At 38.0% G+C, this 18946-nt stretch overlaps 1 protein-coding gene across 3 annotated transcripts in view; it reads left to right on the top strand.

The window, feature by feature from the left end:
* Positions 1-18946, top strand: part of CBLB (Cbl proto-oncogene B) — a 115420-nt gene that overhangs the window by 75848 nt on the left and 20626 nt on the right. For all 3 annotated transcript variants that reach the window (XM_061454410.1, XM_061454413.1, XM_061454412.1), the window contains exons 8-12: positions 1519-1650; positions 5110-5313; positions 12089-12274; positions 14596-14961; positions 17417-17511. In XM_061454410.1, the coding sequence (XP_061310394.1) occupies positions 1519-1650; positions 5110-5313; positions 12089-12274; positions 14596-14961; positions 17417-17511 (983 nt within the window). The remainder of the gene's footprint in view (positions 1-1518; positions 1651-5109; positions 5314-12088; positions 12275-14595; positions 14962-17416; positions 17512-18946) is intronic.

Consider the following 18946-nt stretch of genomic DNA (forward strand, 5'->3'; position numbering starts at 1 on the left):
TTCTTCAGAGCAGACTGGATGACCTGCTGAATCTTGTGTAATTCTGAGTGCTCTACGTACATTTCATCTCCAGAAGTATTTTAGGAAAGAAGTATTTGTTATAATCTCTGGCATTAGCACAAATACCGTCATGAAAATATCTGTTTCCTAAGTAAGAGAGGTCTTAAAAAGAATTACCTGAAGGAAATCTGGGTACTTCTATTTCTCCGACTACTTTTTCCTCCAGTCTTAAAATAGTAATGAAAGAGTAATGCAGAGATATCAGATGTTTGTGTTGCATAATGTTCTAGCCCCATATCCTTACTTTCCCTCAAGGAGAGGAAAAGCAGCTTAGACATTCTCAGTGATTACCTTGTTCTTCCCAAGCCAATCATCTTGTGCTTTGAATTCACGGAGTGAATCCAGCTGCCTCTGAACTTGTAGTTGTGAGCACACCATTAGTTAATTCTCATGGTAATTCAACAGTCTGAACTACGTGAATGCTGTCTTAGATAACATAGAGCTGCAGTAGTTTAAAGCTGTTGCTAGAGCTGCTTAAGTTACGAAAAGATGATATAAAAGTGGCTGCAGGGCTAGTTTGCTGCAGATGGATTCTTTTGAGAGCTCTGCCATAAGCAGTACAGACTGACTACAGCTGCAGATATGAGCTGTCTCTTTTCTTTTCTCTTTTTCTTAGCCTCATATCCTCTCCCTTTACTCAACAGTAGCTGTTTATTTTCCTGTAACCTGGATTCTACTTATTTTAAGCTTTCCAATGTTACTTTTGTTTTCCAAGACTAAAAAACCTGGGTTTCTACACAAATGCACTTAAATGGCAGTTCCTCAACAATACCTAGTTCTAGAAAACTATTCTGGACTCGAGTTTTATCTATTATTTATTTCTCCTGAAGGTATTCTTATATCTTCCTGTTGATCTTGTAAGGATACAAAGTGCTGAATGATCTGTGCATGGCTGTTGCCAAGTTAATCCGGAGGGGTATTGCCATACTTGCTTCACAGATGTTGTTTACTTCAGTTAACTATACTACCGTACTGCATATTTGATGTAGGTAGAAAGCCCTCTTGCTTCTCTGCTTTCAATTCAATAACTTTTACTAGTCTGAAACTTGTACCTAGAAAAGGAAATCCCAATTTTGTTCCCATTTATCCCTTAATTTCTCACTTACAGCCATTTGTTAGTTATCTTATTCTTAACTGCAACCAAGGAAAAGCAGGATAACTGCTACACAAGGCATACACGTGAGAAGTTTGTAGAAAACCTAATAAGCACAGATATTATAAACTTCCTTTTGTAGAATCTATTGTGGTATATCACAGGTTTAAAGAAGCAAAATAGTAAGCTGTTTCAGTAACCTTAGTGTGGCTTTTAAATAGATCAGTAGCAACAGTTTCCTTGACTAATGAGTAAAGTGGATTGGAAAACAGGGGTCTCAGAAATGTTTGTCACTACTGGTGCTTAAGTATATTCTTTGTGAACAAATCAGGGGAAAAGAATAACCGTGACTTTTTTTGTTACAGGAGCAGTATGAATTGTACTGTGAAATGGGTTCCACTTTCCAGCTGTGTAAAATCTGTGCAGAGAATGACAAGGATGTGAAGATAGAGCCTTGTGGACACCTTATGTGCACTTCTTGTCTTACAGCGTGGCAGGTACTGTCATAGTTCAGTTAGTGGAGAAGAGGGTGTATTTCTGCTACATCCTCTTTACAGTGTGGGTATGTGTTTACTTTTCCAGGTACTCAGTGGGAGGGTTCAAGGACATATATATTTAAAATTACAAGCTTTTTATTTTGTGGACCAAAATCTGTAAAAAGTAAAGTTCCAGGAGGTTAAAATCTGGACTTTTATGCTTGCCAAGGCCATTTGCTGATAGCTGCTAAGTGGATTTCCTGAGTGCAGTATCCCCTCAGACAGTGAAAGCTGGGCATTTGGTGCCAGTTCAGAGACCAGGTCACTTCATGATAGATTCAAAAGGCACAGGTAGCAGCTGGGAGTGGTTAACTTTAACTGAGACAGTGTTTTATAAGGAGATAAAATGTCTTTGGTGAGAGGATTCGGTCAGTAGCGCAGGTAAATAAATGACCTGTGGCAAAACAAGCTTAGGATTCTTGCATTTCATGTTAGTAATACATAAAGCACTAAACCACCTAGTTTTAGCCAGTTGTTGGGGTAAGAGATTGAATAGAGGGGAAACTCTGATCTCTGGATGTGATTTACAGAATATCCTAAGAAACCACAGACTTCCTGGTGACACAGGTTGGTGTGTTTTGTTCATCCTGCTCATGGACATACTGGTCTGGGAAAAGGGAGGACTGGTGCCTTTAGGTCAGTGCAGTTAACAAGTGCTTGGCTTAAAAATGAAAGTAAAGAGGAATGCCTCCTGCTTTTTACAATTTCTGACTTCCCCTTAATAGGTGCTTCTAAATGGAATCAATTCTGCCACCTCCTCCCTTGCCCCTTTCTTCTTCCTATCTGTATTTTGTGGGGAGAAGAAAGGATCATTCCATTCTCAGGCAGGATTCTGGTTTTCCATTAGCAATAAAGCTTGCCAGAAAAGGGGTATTATTAGTTTCCAATTTTGTGTTCTTTATGAAAGTGGAGTTTGATGCTCCAAACACAAATCTTTCAAGTTGCCCACAGATCTGAAATTCTGAGGAAATTTCATTTTAGACATACCCAAATAAGAATGTCTGTTTCAGTGCTCAGCAACTGCTGAGCTGGAACAGTATTTCTCATTTCAGGAGTATCCTTTCTCTGTTCTTACCAGTTTCATTCTGAATGTCAGACTGAAACCTTTTTACTTTTGATTGCTGGATGTCTCACTGCATGATAGCAGCATGTTCCAGTGTTGAGACAGTGATGTGCTCTGATTCTGGAGACTTGAGACGCTAAGGTCCTCAGTACTTTGGCTAATAGCTAAGGATCCAGGAAGAGGACACAACAAAGCATTTTAGGCTCAGAGAACTGTTGTTCAAAAGCATCAAGCTTCATGAAAACATCGCAACCAGGTGTAATAGATCAGGTACCTTTTGGGCTATGTTACAAATTTAGCTTTTATATAATTACTGAGGCAATGGAGAAATATTACACTGTAACAGCATCAGCTGTTGCAAGCTTCTGGTGGGCTAGTGTTTAATTGGCAGCATAATTGCTCATTAGATATGCCTCAAGAGGTCCTATACAGATGTTTTCACTAAGCAGAAAAAATTGAGTAAGCAACATTGGATCTGCCATAGACTCCTAAGGCGGATTGAGTTGTTCACCTGTGTGGAGATCAGTCTCTCAAGTAAGACTTGGTTTAGCTGTTTACTTTTTGCATTATGCAATAGCAGTAAAATGTAATTTCCTTCCACAGAAGTCTCTGCTTGTCTAAAAACTGCATGTTGGGACTTCATTCTAAAAGCATATGGGCATGTGTGCTGCATTGTGAGGTTCGTAATAGCTACTCTGTCAGTGTCCTCAAGAATCTTTCTGTGGGCATGGACAAACGTGTATTCACATAGACATCTCGGAGCTCAGGTTTAATTTCGCAGTTGTATTCATACTGTGGAACTCAAGTCTCTTCTGCTGTGATTGGTTACCCAGTGTATTGGGGGGAACTTAGTGTTCTTCAGAAGAAAGGAAGGAAGCTGCTAGTACAGAACTATTTGACAACACAGATAGAAGAAAGCCTTGAACATTAAAAGCTCTATTCCTCATCTTAAGGCTCATTGTAAAAAATGAAACTGTAAGGAATTCTTTGAGTAAGGGAGGACTTCCGTTACATATAACTTGGAGGAGACACTCTTTGAAGTAGTAAGGGGTGTTGACAAGGCTGTGTAATTAGGATGCAAGGCTGCTAAAAGTAGATTACATACATCTCTTCATACAAAATGAAAATCCAGAGCTAACCATGCAAATAGACGTGACTGTTGTCAGGAGACACCATTTATAGCTCTGTGGCCTTGGGATACGGTTCTTGCGCAAACTGGAAAATCATCTGTCAGTTTAGTAAGACTGGCAAGTATCAAGATAAAAATAATGCTAGAAAAAGAAAATCAAAGCTGTTCCTATATCTGAGAAAACAAAAAGCTGTGCTTGCTTGGTGATATTTCAGGATAGGTAGCTTATTTAGAATTAATTCTGGTGTTTGTATCTTTCTAGCTGTCTCTCTGACTATAAATATGACACGATGTGATATCTGAATTCAGATTGAATTATCTTGATCCCTCAAAACTTCAGGGCTTTTTTTTTAATTCAAATCTGTGTCATGCCTCTTGATGGGAAAAGATCTTTCTTAGTGCTTGAAAGACTTCTCTGATATTTTTGTTCATTATAGGCTGAAATCTACTTTAAAGGCTTTTTGATTACTTCTGATGAGGAAAAAATACCTCTGAAATGAGTAAAAGGAATGGAAATATGGCTGCTTGGAAACCATTTAGCACATTATATCACTTAGAAGTTAAAATTCAAACGATTCTTTTTCCTGATAACATGTGAAAATAGCTCCTTGTTTTACCTAATTTACTGGAAATGTGGTAAAGTCCTGGTTTGTTACTTAAACACGTCAAAAATGTTTGTAGTGCGAGATGTTCTGTATGGGTATTGCTGAGTGATGGTAATGTTGCAGCTGTGATGCGCTGTATACATGTTCTTCAGCGAATGCGCTGCATGCCTTAAAGCTCATCTGCATTTTCTACATTAAAATGCAAAAGAAATACTTCAGTCTAAAAGATAATGTAATAAAATGCATTATCTCTGACTACACACCTCACCTTCTTTCCTCTAAGGGAATAGGAAACTTGTAATCCTAAAAGGCAAGGTGTTCCTTCCTGACATGTAATAAGAAGACAATTACCATTTTGGTGCTCTGTAGAGGTAATGGTTGCATTTTGATTAGTTACTTTTAAGTGAAGCTTAATCTTTTGATGACAGCTTTAAAAATGCAGTCATTTTGCCATTTACTGTAGTGAAATACCTATGAATCTGTTTCCTGTTTATTTCCATGCTTCTTTACAAGCTCTTAGAGACCTGTTAAGGGCCTTTTTTTTGTAGGAAGATTTAAGACCTGCTTTTAAAATTACTTCTCTTTTTTACTTTTCAACACTTTTTCTTTTCTCTTGCTTGTAGGAATCTGATGGCCAAGGCTGCCCTTTCTGCCGCTGTGAAATCAAAGGAACTGAACCAATCATTGTGGATCCCTTTGATCCAAGGGATGAAAACTCCAGGTGCTGCAGTATTATTGACAGCTTTAGTATGCCCATGCTGGACTTGGATGACGATGATGATAGAGAAGAGTCTTTAATGATGAACCGTTTGGCTTCAGTCCGAAAGGTGAGTTTTTCAGATACGGTACAACAGATAAAGCTGTGTGTTTGTAAATGGAGCTGCTCGTAACTTCAAACAACGAGAGGTTGCACTGCGTGCTCTGGTTTTCCCCAGCTCACTGAAGAGTTCTTGGGTTGAGAAAACCAGGTGCAGCAATACTGCAGCAGTAATGCTGGAGATGAATAGGAGGAAAAAGAAAATTGCAGGTTCTTAGCTGATACTGTGTTAGCTCTGTTTATAATGGGGGTAGCATGAGTTTGCACCGCCTGAAACTCTTGTCCAAACTATTCTGTATGGACAAGTGCCTGAACTGTTATTTGTAAGGAACCAAGAATTTCATACATACAGAGTATATTACTAGTTTTCTGCAAATATTTGTATTCACATACACAGAATGTTTTGTGATTAAACTTGCATTTCCAAAGAGATTATAAATATTATTGCTTTGTAAGGGTAACTTGTAACTGAATTTGTATTGCTTTTAATGATGTTTCATGTGAGTTGTCCGTGACTTTCCACACCACCACCCATCTTCGGTGGTGGGTTCTTTTAGTGGAAAAAGCTTATCTGAGATTATTCCTAGTGACTTTGTCCTTTGGGGTGGTTTTGTTCTGCAAGGGCTCTGTGTTAAATTCTGGGATCTTCTTTCTTTGGTCACGGGAGATTTTCTCTCTGATAAATGAGTGTTGTCAATAACAAAAGTTTATGTTGTTAGTTTTTTACTTTAGTCTGGAATACACGTTGACATAGGCCATGCAACACTGAATTTTACGCTGTATTTTCTGTATTTTGCCTTTTAATAAGGCCATCTAAATTGAATAGTTGCCTTGGAATTAATTCAGTAACATCTTACTTTTCCATTGCGTTATCATTGTATTTTGGTTTTTTTTTAAGGGGGGAGAGGGGAGTGTTTCACCCTCATGTCTGAGAACATCTCTCCGTTAATACAGTTGATATACATACTTCTGATATCCTTCCTAAACTCTTAAGTCATATGAATCATTTTTGTGTTGTCTGTGCAATACAACATGGCCTACTCTTGGGAGCAGTTCATCCTTCCTTCCTGGACTTAAATTGCAGTCTGCAGCCTGACCTCTGTAAGATAGCCTTGAATTGATGGGCTTTTATAGCACTATCGCTTCCATGATAAGGCAAAAATGCATTATGCTTTTATCAAAAGGAGGAGCAACAGGCTTTACTACAAGGCTTGTTTTCAGTATCTCTACCAAGTGCTTGAGTGCTTCGGTGCTTGCTATTTTTATGTCATTGATTTCATTGTTCAGTGAGAGAAACCTGCTTAATTATCCCTGAAGTTTAGGGGCAGCATTCTTCACATTTTGCTAGCCCCTACTTAAATATGCTGATTTATCAACTCATTTGGTGATTTTTCAGCTACTGCATTCTTCTTAGAACTGTCGCCAGTGGTTGTAGTGATGCTCTTAACTGCACCACTAACGCTGTTAATATGAACATGGTACTTGTGTAATGGCTATGTTGTATTCATTTTATTTGTTAAGTGATGGACATTAGGTGACAGTAATTTAGGTCTTGCAGCCAACTGCTGATACTGTTGTTACTTTGTGGTTCCAATGGACAAACTTTTCGGTTCTTATTTTATTGGAAGAAATGTTACATGCTTTCTCAACGTGAAGATGCTAATCCTTGAAAATCATAAAGGCTGATTTTGTTTTACATTACCTGGCTAGACCATGTAGGTGTTGCTGAGAAAATCTTTTTGTTTGTGTCAACATCTGGCTATAGTAGTATGCTGGGGTGTTAAACTTGCCAGAAGAGGAAAGTAGCAGGGACATGGAAGTCCTGATGAAAGTGACTGTGGGGCTTTGATGTGTTGCAGAAATATTCAGATGAACCCTTATTGTCCTGAAATCCTTGTGGGCTGGGCAATGTTAAATTGCTTTGAAGCTGTTACTACCAATTTAATTTTCAAGCTTTGGAACTTGTACTTGGAAATACATTCGTATAGGAAAGAAGAGTTGGAGTAAGCTCATTTTAGAATCGCACACACTCAGGTAGATCACTGGTGAAGGGGCCTGGGTGGATTTCTAAGTGAGCTCTTCTTGACAGGATGAAAAACACTTTTTGGAATTGTCATTAAAGTGTAAATAAGATACAGTATTTTATCACCTGCTATACCTGTCTGCATTATAAGTTGGATATCAAAAATACCAGTTCTGCAGTTTATCACTGTCTCTGAAGCCTACTCATAAACTGAGAGGTACCCGAATTAAGTCCCTGAGGGACCTCAGACTAGAAAATGCTTTAAGGAAAAGAATAACCACAGTTCTTTAATGGAATGAGTAAATGGATACACTTATGAGAAAAATGAATCATTCTTGCTAGGTGTTGTGAGTCAGCAGCAGCAGCACATCAGCTGTAACAGAGGCTTTAGAGAAATGCACTGCAATTAGTCTGTGTATCTGCCTCATCAAGCAGCCTATTTTTTTTAATTTCCGAATTGTCTGCAGCTCTTTCTTTATGAAAGAAAGATGAAAATTGGTGCCAAAATCTCTTAATGGTCTCAGCGCTGAGAAACTTCCAGCCCCATGGTACCAGATTAGCTAATGCAGTTGTTGCTTGAAGGGTTCCTTCTCTCAGCTCTGTACCATTTGTGCTAGCTAAGCACAAGGTTAAGAAATGCACACGAAAGAAATGCTCAGATTACAGGCTCAGGTAAATATTAAAAACTAATTTCTTTGGGTTTTTTTGAAGAGGGCATTTGAGTCTCTAGTAGCCTATGTTTATTATCCCATCATGTTTAATATTCTGTTGTCCCAGTGGATTTAGTTCTGTTACTGTACCTTGTATAAAATGTAATTTAATACATGTCTTTTTAAGAGAAATGAAATAAGGAAAATGTATAGTGCAGGGGTTCTTGTTAAAAGCAAATAATTTTGAATTCAGAAGTGTTAAGATAGTTGTTTGCTTTAAATAATATTACATGGAAACATAGGGGAAGGCCCTAGCAGTAGAAGAGACTGAGGCTGTCAAGAGCTTAAAGTGAGTTAACGTTCTTTAAGAAACACTTTATTCTAAAGCTAACTGAGGTTACCTTGTCTGGGGAGGTACCGTCTTCTCTGCAGTGAATTTCCTATCTGTCTGAATGCACCAAAACCTGACTTCAGTTCACACTGTTGCTTCAAAACAGCTACAGGAAACTGTCAAAGCTGAAAGCCACTGTTTGTCATGATTAAGCTTCTTCCAGCAGATAAGGCAAACTTAACAAAAGACCCTGGTTCCCTAAGTACAGGAGGTCACTGTTTTTCACTCCTCCACATCATGTCCGTGTTACTAAATTGACTTTTTTCTGGTAATGTAAAAAGGAATGTATTACAAGACTTTGAATATGTATCCAGGTATTCCGTTCAGCTGTACATTCCGAACTCATGCGTAGGCATCACTTCCTTCTTAACGGTACACCTAGTTTGTGGGAATTTGTTAAAATTATGCCATACAACAAGAGAGTCCCTCACTGATTAATTATTAGGCTTTGAAAGAGGCATAAACGCTGAGAGACGGTGTGCCTCCCTTGGTTAAAACGTATTTTACTGATTCCCTTAGGCAGTGTGGTGCTGACTCTCACAGCCGTAACTGCCTCTCCCTTCTTCACATGCGTTTTCTTGGGTCAGCAAAGGACAGATCAAGTAAAGAACAAACCCGTCTATGTAAAAAACGTTTACATCCACCAGTTTTAAGTGGGGTACCTTTATATCCTTGTGAAAACGTTTAAATCCGGATTATACTGAACTATGTCACAATTTATCCTAACAAGAAATAACAAATCTGTGAGTTACTCCGTTTATAAGTAAAAGAACTTTAGGGAACTACTTGGAAATGAAAAGTCCATTTCTGCTATAGGTCTGCTTGGACCTTCTTAGATATCTTATTATGAAATTTATGAATTACAGAGTTTGGTCCAGCAGGACACTAGCAATCAGGGTAATATTCCTCTGTGACTCACTTGTTAGGGTTTGTGTTAAGTATGCTTGTCCTGTGTGCCTATTTGACAGGCATTTGAAGTTAAAGCTCTAGATTCAATAGCCTCGCTGTTAATATCTCCATCAGAAAAACCTTCACTAGACATAGTAATCAATGTCAGAAACAGGCTTATTCTTGAGCTCGCAACAACTACAGGCAAACTGGGATACACCAGTATATCCCAGTAATACATCTGATTAAATAACACATGTGATTCACTCTGCAGTACAGTTGTGCGGTAAGTCACAGCTGCTTTTCCCTTGGCAGCAGTCATGCCAGCCAGATGAAGTCCATATTGTTACAAAGGAGTCTGTGTTCTTTTCCTTAATTACGTCTTTATTGCCCAGGTCTGTGGTGTTGCAGCAGAGCCCCTTTGTGCACTGAAGGTCTGTCTTCTGTCACTGCCAGTTCATTTGTATTAGTTTGTGCTTTAATCACTCACTTGTTTTATCTTTCTGTCACTGTGCTGCTCTTACTGCTCCTTTGTTTCCAGTCAATAGAAAACGCACAGAAATCTCCAGTAGGTGACAAAGATCTTAAATCTCTTCCTTCTTAGGGAGTCTGCTAAAAAGAGTAGGTATCCTGTACATCTGTTAATGCTCTGGTACCCACATGAAATGCAACCATCTTGCTGGCATAGCTGTCAACAAACATCAAACGATGTAGCTAGACAGGGTGGACAGGAAAAACATGGTTTTTTTTTATAATGGGAATATGATGGAAATCTGATACTGAATGCTGAAGAAAACATGTTTGTTGCTGTGGAATATTTAGATCAGTAGATCTGAATAAGGAATCATAATGTTGTGATAGCATTATGGCTGTAAGCAATTGCGGTTCAGGGGTATGAAAGATTATTTTGCTATTTTGAAGGAAGACATTGATATAAGCTTAAATTGAAGTCTTCTTTCAAAGTAGTAAGTGTGTGAAAATTTCCATTTCATTTTGGCAGTTGTCATATACTATCCAAGGAATATGGTGGGTAGAGATAGGTAAATACTAAATATATATTGAACCAGAAGTTTATCGCATAAAGTCTCTTGCTTCAGTGGGCTTAAAGAACACGTCAGATTTTAAGAATCATTGAAATTTTCAGTGAATTTTCATATTCTATATTTTGTTGCTACCTACCGCATGTAAGGTACATCTTTTAGCCCCTTGTTTCCATAAATCTGAAAATAGCATCAGACCTCATTGGGTTTCCAATGTGAGCATTTTCATGATTGCTGTCTCTGCTGGAGCTGGACTTTTACGGCAGGAGAAAAAAAGTCTGGCCTGGATGGGGGACCAGTGGGCTTACTAAGGAATGAGCATGTCATTTTGTCCAGAGTAGAACTGTGTAAGGGAAGGTTGCCATATAGAAAGAGTGATGGATAGTCTTAAATGCTGTTACTCCAGTGTTGTTCATTTAGCTGTGAGTTCGTATCACTACGTGCAGTGTGACATTAGCGACTGTCAGCTTGCTCTCCGAGGAAGTTGTGTTAATTCATGTGGTGGTACAGGAATTAGTACATCTGAAAATCCAAACAAATGTTACCTATCCAATATTCTGTTTTCAGTATTTCCTATTTCTCTTATTCTTTTTTCCAACTCCTGTTACATACGGGATAATTTCTTAGTTCTTCTGGAGCAACTCCCTGCTGACTGAGACGCAGCATATTATGCAACACCGTAAAATGTAGTCACTTACTACAACACTTCCATTTATTTTGAATAATTGTGTCTTTTTTGGAGGTGTGACCTGCTTGTTTGGTTCTATTTCAGATAATTTGGGAAATAAATTCACTTTCTGTCTGATGAAGCTAAAGCATTGAATATATTATATTGCGTACATAGCTCTTGGCTTTCAGGAATGCTTGGAACACTTTTAAAACGAAAACTACTAAATGATACAATGCATATTATGCTATTTAACTGATAGATGCTTTCTGTTGGAAACAAATTGACATTCAGTTTATAGTCATTGCATAATGAGGGTTGCTCAGGCATGCTTGTGAGGTACGCATCTAGCTTAGTTATTCAACTTTCCATTATGTTCAGAGAGGCTAAGCACCTCAGTCGTTCAAGTGTTTATCCTCGTGGTGATCCACTCCAGGTCAGGGGCATCCACCCGTTAAAGGAAATGAAGAAAAATTAAGGAGTGTGTTCAAGCCATTTAATAAGAACATTGTGACCACTTTATTGAACCCTAAGTACATGGGTCATTAGTTTGGTATTTGCTAAAATGATAAACTGAGTTTTCCTGAAATGATCATTTTTTTTTTTTAATCGGCAAGTAAATGTGGAATGAATTAAATTCTCTGCCTACTGGTTTGCTGCTGATTTTGAGATGTATACATTCTATTTTCTATCAAAGTGCGATCCAAAAATGGGCTCTAGTTAACAGACAATATAATAGACATCCAGCTTTTTAAAGTACTCTCTCTCGATAAAAAAGGTTATCAAGAGCAGCAGCACTACAATAGAATCTCTATCTTTGTGGTTTCCTTTTATATGGCAGTGATTGCTTGTTTGTTACATTACTGGGATAAACGTTGATTTTCATCACAGGTTAACCCGCATCTTAGTTTTGTGGTAGAATGACTTGTAGACTTCAGTAACTGTAAGATGAGCACCTGTACTATTATTTAAAAGACCAGCAGGCTCTCCATTGTGATAAATGACTTCTAGTAAATACCTGACGAGTATCAAATGCTTTAGTCATGGAATGGAAGTTGTATATTTAGCTGCTAAATATTATAAATAAATAGTAAATAGTAATTTTAGGCTTTTCCCTGTCTTGAAGTGCAATGAGAGGCAGAATTCACCAGTGACTTCCCCAGGATCTTCTCCTCTTGCACAAAGAAGAAAACCGCTTCCAGACCCCCTGCAAATCCCACACCTTAGTCTTCCACCCGTACCTCCTCGCCTGGATCTTATTCAGAAGGGAGTAGCACGGTCACCATGTGCCAGCCCAACTGGGTCACCAAAGGTAGGTCTTTTTGACCCATTATTTCTTTATCTGCGAATACTGCTAAATTGTGTTTGGTTGTTTTCAAGGTGAGCTTGCTCGTTTGTCTTGGAAGATTGGATATTCTGAATTTTCCCATGTGTGTATTTTATTTTTGGGGATTTTGCTCTGTCCAAAAGAACTTTTAATTCCTTGTAGCTTGGAAACTTTAGATTAGATCCACATGAAGTCCTTTAGTAGACTTTGGTGAGTGCCTGTCCCTTTGCATAATACCTTACATGGTCAGATATTCACAGCTACGTGAGCTGGTCAGATGTGACCTCTCTTTGTCTGATGATTATGTTGTACTTGGTTATAGTCAGAATTTTAAAGACATCGCTGTAATGGATTGCTTCTGTAATAAACCCCGATTAATGAAAATAAATAGAAATGCAAGTTTCCTGAAAACAGATTTAAAGGTCATTATCTCATTAAATTATATGTTGTGCTCTGATGATGATTGATACTCAATTTCCTCAGTATCCTTACAAGAAAAATATGTGCAAATAACACTGCTTTCAAAACCTTAAATGGCATATATTGGCATGAAAGTTTCAAGGAAAATAATAAAGACTCTATAGCTAATAAATTGTACAGTGTTTTGTGAAACTAATGATAATAAAGATTTAAAGATATTTTTTGAGTGGATAAGCATAAAAGAGAACAAATACTGTGTTCTTTGTTCTCTATTATGAGCTGGTCATTTTGTTGTAATTGCTGTATACAGAAGGGGGAATAGATCTAAAATTTTCATTTTTAGATGATGAATTAAACTTCAAGTTCAAAACATGGCTTTAATCCTCTGTCCTTATAATAATCCAGTATGAATTACTCTATTGATTTTGTCTGCTTTTTACTTCAAGCTTGAAAATCAAGCTCTTAAGATTGTAACAGTCTATAATTTAGACCAAAAAATAGAAGTTTGAATAGTTTATTTAATTTTCTTTCATCACTTTTTATATTATACAAGGGAATTTACTGTACATTGAGAATAGATGCTAAACAAATAGCACATTCATTAAAATTAATTTTTTAGCGTATTTTTACAAAGTTCATGTCTTTTAAAAGCCGCAAAATCTGAAATACCAGTAATATTGCTTTAATTTTTTTGGTAACATTATTTTGAAAACTCTAGGTTTTCCTAGAACGTTTCCATGGAAAAAAAAGAAGGGGGGGGGGGGGGGGGGGGGGCTGCAAAGCAAATAAGATGAGGGCAACACAGAATAATTGAATACTTCAAAAAAATTCATATTAAAAAATGAGGACAGTTTAGTCCTGCCAGGACTACTACTTCAGTCAAAAAACTCTGTCTTTCTTCAGTGGAAAATTATAACTATAATTAGAACTGTAAGCTATAACCAGAAATTTGGAACCAGCCATTATGTTCTTGCCTTGACGGTGAAAATAACTGTTTTTCTTACGTGGCAACTGAATTAAACACATCCGTAATAGATTATTTATACGGATAGGCATGTAGGTAGAATAACTTCTGTTATTTTCTTTGTAACATGTTGAGCTGCTGCTCAGAGAATAATGGTGGGCTAACGTGAAGTGAAGGCGAATGCTATTCTTACTTTAAAACTTATGTGACCTCCATCTCTTCAAGAGGTAATAGTGTGCAGGCTCACCTGAGTCCATGAAAACTGCACCGTACAAGGGAAGTAATCTTCCCTGTGTTTCTTATGATAGCTGGTGGTAAGAGAAAAACATTTCGTGAGGACCTGTATCAAGTGTTATTTTGTAAAATGCTCTTGTGAGCATCCTAATGAAAACAGTGCATGTCATGTTTTCATTAGGATGCTCACAAGAGCCATCCTAATGTGTACGGTTAAAAATCAAGTATTTTCTTCTTGTTCCCTAGTCATTGCCTTCTTGTACTCATTTGCTGTCAGTAAGTCATTTCCCTTTGGATGTGGGGTTTATTTTGTTTGGAGTTTTTTTCCCTGCATCAGGAAGTCTGTTTTTTCCAACTATTCCTCCAAATTCCTTTCAGCAGCTTAATAAGTGATTCAAGGGCTCAAAGTAAAGGATTCTGGGAAAAAAATATGAGTCAGGTTTATCTGCCTCAGTTGTCTTTTCTCCCTTCCACTGCCTCCATGGGTTTCTTATGCAACAGCAGAAACGGGGGCATGCTTTCTGAAGAGGCCAGGTTGTCTGCAGAGTGCAAAGCAAGACTGCTATTTCACCTACTAGTAACTACTGATGCGATTCAGTTAGAAATGGTAAAACCATACTTAATTGTGAGAAATACATGTGTCTTGAAGTAACTTTTCTTCTTCTTTTTAACTTGCTGTGTTGTTTAGTCTTCTCCGTGTATGGTGAGGAAACAAGACAAGCCTTTGCCAGCACCGCCACCTCCCCTGCGTGATCCTCCACCGCCCCCACCAGAGAGGCCCCCTCCCATTCCACCAGACAACAGGATAAGCAGACACCTGCATCATCCAGAAAGTGTGCCTTCCAGAGACCAGCCGATGCCCCTTGAAGGCTGGTGTCCCCGAGATGTGTTTGGGACAAGTCAGCTGGTAGGATGTCGAATAGGGAATGAGGCTTCTCCCAAACCGGGACTGACTGCAATTTCAAACATAAATGGAAGGCACAACCGCATAAGTTCTGATCCAGGATTTATGAGGAAACATAGACGTCATGACCTGCCCGCGGAAGGTGCCAAGGTAGGAAATGAGCTGAATGTGTTCAGTCCTAATTTGATGCCCTACTACAGCATTGTCTTGCATTGGCTGAGGTACTGCTTATATTGATCAGTGTTGATCTACTGTTTCTGAATATAACCTGTTGACGCTTATTCAGATAGCCAAAAATGAATGGTTTGTTAAATACAGTAATTTGTAACGCAACAGTATGTGAGGATCTAAGTTACAATTTTAACGTGAAGCCTTAAAAAAATGGCTTGGAGAGAAAATTCTAGATTTGTTATATTCCTTCAGCAAATTATCCATACAGTTGATGCATAATAATAATTATAATATTTCACTATATGCTGTCGTATAGTTACATGGCATCTCAGGACTATGGAAGTATCTTATGTCAAAATTGTGTAGGTATTTGCTGATGGCATAGTAAATGTTCCAGTTACCTCTATCACAGGGGAGGTGAGGACTTGGCAACCTCTTCAACCTGTAATGTATCCACATATACTTACATTGTCAGATATATTGTGTGCATTAACATAAGCTAAATACTCTATAAAGGCTAGATGTGCTGTTTACATTGAATTAGTCATGGTGTTCAGTACACTCGAATTTAGCCTGCCTTCACCCTAAGAAAGAGGAAACAAATACATCCAGAGCCAAGCTAAATGTAGAATCATTTCTTTTATCTCATCAGTAGCTATATGGTAGCAGCCTTGAAAGTGCTTAATGGCACAACCCCAGTATTGCATTGTTAGATTTCGTTATTATCATCAGTACTGTAAATGGTAGCATTGCTACTCCTTTTGTCTGTTGTTTACAGTAATACACGTTTTTAGCTGAATTTTTCCTCCTTTGTACTTAAATCAGAGCTTCAGCTGCTGGAGTTGTACATTGCTGTAATTTGTCCCGAGCAGCTTCTGACTTCTCTAGGACAAATGTCCAGTGTAATGTCCAGTAATCCGTTTCCAGTGCTGAGTGTGTTCAGAGTTGCCACTTGCAAGCTTTCCACTGCTGGTCTAGCTTGATTTGCCTAGGGGGCATCTGCTTGTTACCCACCAGAGAAGTAAGCTTTCTTGTCCTCGTTTGCAGTGAATAGTACATATGTCTGTAACTATGGTGTGTCTTTCCTAAGAAATAGAAGAAATGATCATTTCTCTCTTCTATTTGAAGATACCTGGGGAGCAGAGTGTGGAGGGAGCAGTTCTGGCATTAGGCAGCTTCAGATAACTTGCAAGACTCTGTACGGTTGGGGGAGGCTTACGTTTGAAAAGATCAAGTGGCGATGCCCTAAGAAAAACCTCCTAATTCTGCTCTAATCAGTTCTATCAAAGCAGCTCAGCAATTTCTTCATAGAGCAGATTATTATCTCAAAGCTGCTCTTTTTTCTTTTTTCTTTTTTTTTGCTTGAAGACTACATTACTTGTGCTAAAAAGTAGCTCAAAATCATAACTTTTTCTCTCTGTTGGCTTTTCACTTGGCCACAAGCTGTTTAACCTTTCTATCTTCATTTAATTTGTCTTCTTATATGGATGTTTTGGTTATTTTGAAAGTACACTACTGAAATTCAGTTAGTATCAGTAAAGAACATAAGCATATATGATGAAAGGTGCTTAAGAAGTCCATGATGTTATATAAATCAGAGCATCCTTTTATCAGCATCAGGGCAAAATACCACAGTTTTACTCACAACTGAGCAATTGTTTAAAATGCTATAGCTTTTCATCTGGTTTTCAAAGGATACTGTGTTTGTATCTTTAATTGCACCTACATACAGCATTTCAGTTGTGGTTTGGCACTGCATTGAAGCAGTTGGAATAAATACTTCTCAAATCAGAATAACCACTCATCGTATAAGTGCTGGTGGTATAGTCTGGAGAATTTACATATGTATTTCTTTAACCAAATGCTGTTTGAACTGTCATCTTCAGGTAATGTATCTAAGCCATTTGGTTAAATTGAGCAACTGACAACTCTGAATTACGATTTCAAGCTGTATGTGCATTCACAAGGGAAGCATCTAATGAATTTTCATTTCTGATGTGTGTATCGTCATATAATCTTTTTGCTATCAGTAAAAGCCAAGAGTCAGGAAGACAGTCCTGTGGGTAGGGCATGGATTTTGGCAGGCACTGTATCACAGAGTACGTTTAGCATGCTGGACCTGTTGTTTTCCCACTGTACTTCATCTCTCTCACTTTGATCGATTTGCAATCTTGAAATCTTAATTTGCCCCCAAGCAGTTCAGCTGTAACCGAGTACTCCATCTAGTAACTGCAATGTGGAACTTCCTCTTTTGGCAAAGTTTTAAGCTAACGTGTTCTGCAGCTCCCAGATGGGGTGAGCTGAAATGGGTATGGACAGAGTCACTTCAGATAACAGACTTCACTCATGGTCTTCTCAAGGTCTCCTTTGTAACACCTACCTGATGAGCATCTGTGATGATAAGCATGCATTGTAACTCTTGTGTGATTTTTAGGTCTTTTCAAATGGTCATCCGATAAATGAAGAATATGATGTCCCTCCGCGGCTTTCACCCCCTCTTCCGGCTGCCTCCGTCATCCCTAGTTTAAAGTAAGTTAGCTTTATCTGCAGAAGAAATGGGCTAATTAATGTTAATAACACTGATTTGCTGGTGCTAAAAGAAAAATGGAGAAAAATAAAATTAACTGATATGAATTGGTGATATCTTATCTGTAAACTTTAATGGGATTTTACAAAGGAAACATAAATTGCATTGATTCAGTGGGAGCAGTTCTGATGTTAATTGAACATACTACATTTTTATGGGAAGAGAGAATAAATTGTGGCAGATCTTGCTCACAGGCATTTGGCAGTGGGCGCACATACTGCCTGGTTTTGCTTCTACTTACCACTACAGGAGAAGTGTCCTTAGAGCTATTTGTCACAGGAGGTAAGAGAATGTAGGGAAACTGTTAAGGGTAAAGAGCATAATTTGCGTGTGTTCTGCCCCTGATCTAGTCATGCTTTTGGAACATGGAGCTTTATCCAGGGTTCACACCAGCACCTTTTCGTTGTTATGGCTAAAACACAAACAAAAGCATATAATATAATGTTAAATTGGGTCAGGCTCCCTGACTTCCAGATTATGGTTAGGGGAATTTTGTCATTTGAAGTTTCAGCCTGCTTTTAGTCTTCCATTAACACGACTGTTTATTTGGTACCAAGATGTTGCCCTGCTTAGCAAGAATCTTTGAGCTGTGAAACGCACAGGATCTCCTATAGAGCAGGAGACACATGGTTAAGAAGTTAAAATTATCTCATTTACAACTACCAAAATGTCACATGAAATGGCTGTTAAAAATTGCTCCTTGTATTGTTTCTTGAAACGCTAATACGCACTAATACATCCACTTTACAAAGTAAAGTACTAATACGTACTAATATGTAAAGTACTAATATGTACTAATACACACTAATATGTCTACAAATCTAAATTGATTTCAAATAAAGTTTTTGTTACCACTAGAAAATATCCTAATAATCTATAGTATTGTGTGGCACTGTGCAGGTTCAAAAACTGGGTAAAATCTTCAAAACCAGAAAGTTTAATAATTGTAATATTTCCAGTAACCATAATAATTGCTTTCAAAACAGCGGCTTAAGTCATGTATAATATGGAATGTCAGAGTGTTCTTTCTCCTGATAAATTGACTGCACTGAGCCTTTATAAATGCATTTAACTTTACATGATCAAAAATCTCCTGCTTTCTACAACTGTGCAGTCAATCCGGTGCAAGTTTGTCATTGTTTTCCTACTCTCCAATCTCTGCAGAGTTGTGGCTTGAAAGCCAGCTTATTTCTTACAGCTCCAAGGCATGTTATTCTTCCTGGTTATTAGCATACATCTGTAATTTCAAAGGTTTGACTGCAGGATACATGGGCCATGCATGAAATGTCTTAGTCAGAACCATAAGGAGGCAAAATGACCCTTAGCTGAAACTTTGCAATTCTAAAACGTCCCTACTTGTTTGATCACTTTTTTACT

The sequence above is a fragment of the Pezoporus flaviventris genome, unplaced genomic scaffold (assembly GCF_033815535.1).
Source record: "Pezoporus flaviventris isolate CSIRO_AGI_PZ_B2104156 unplaced genomic scaffold, CSIRO_AGI_Pfla_v1 ptg000015l, whole genome shotgun sequence".
Lineage (NCBI taxonomy): Eukaryota > Metazoa > Chordata > Aves > Psittaciformes > Psittacidae > Pezoporus > Pezoporus flaviventris.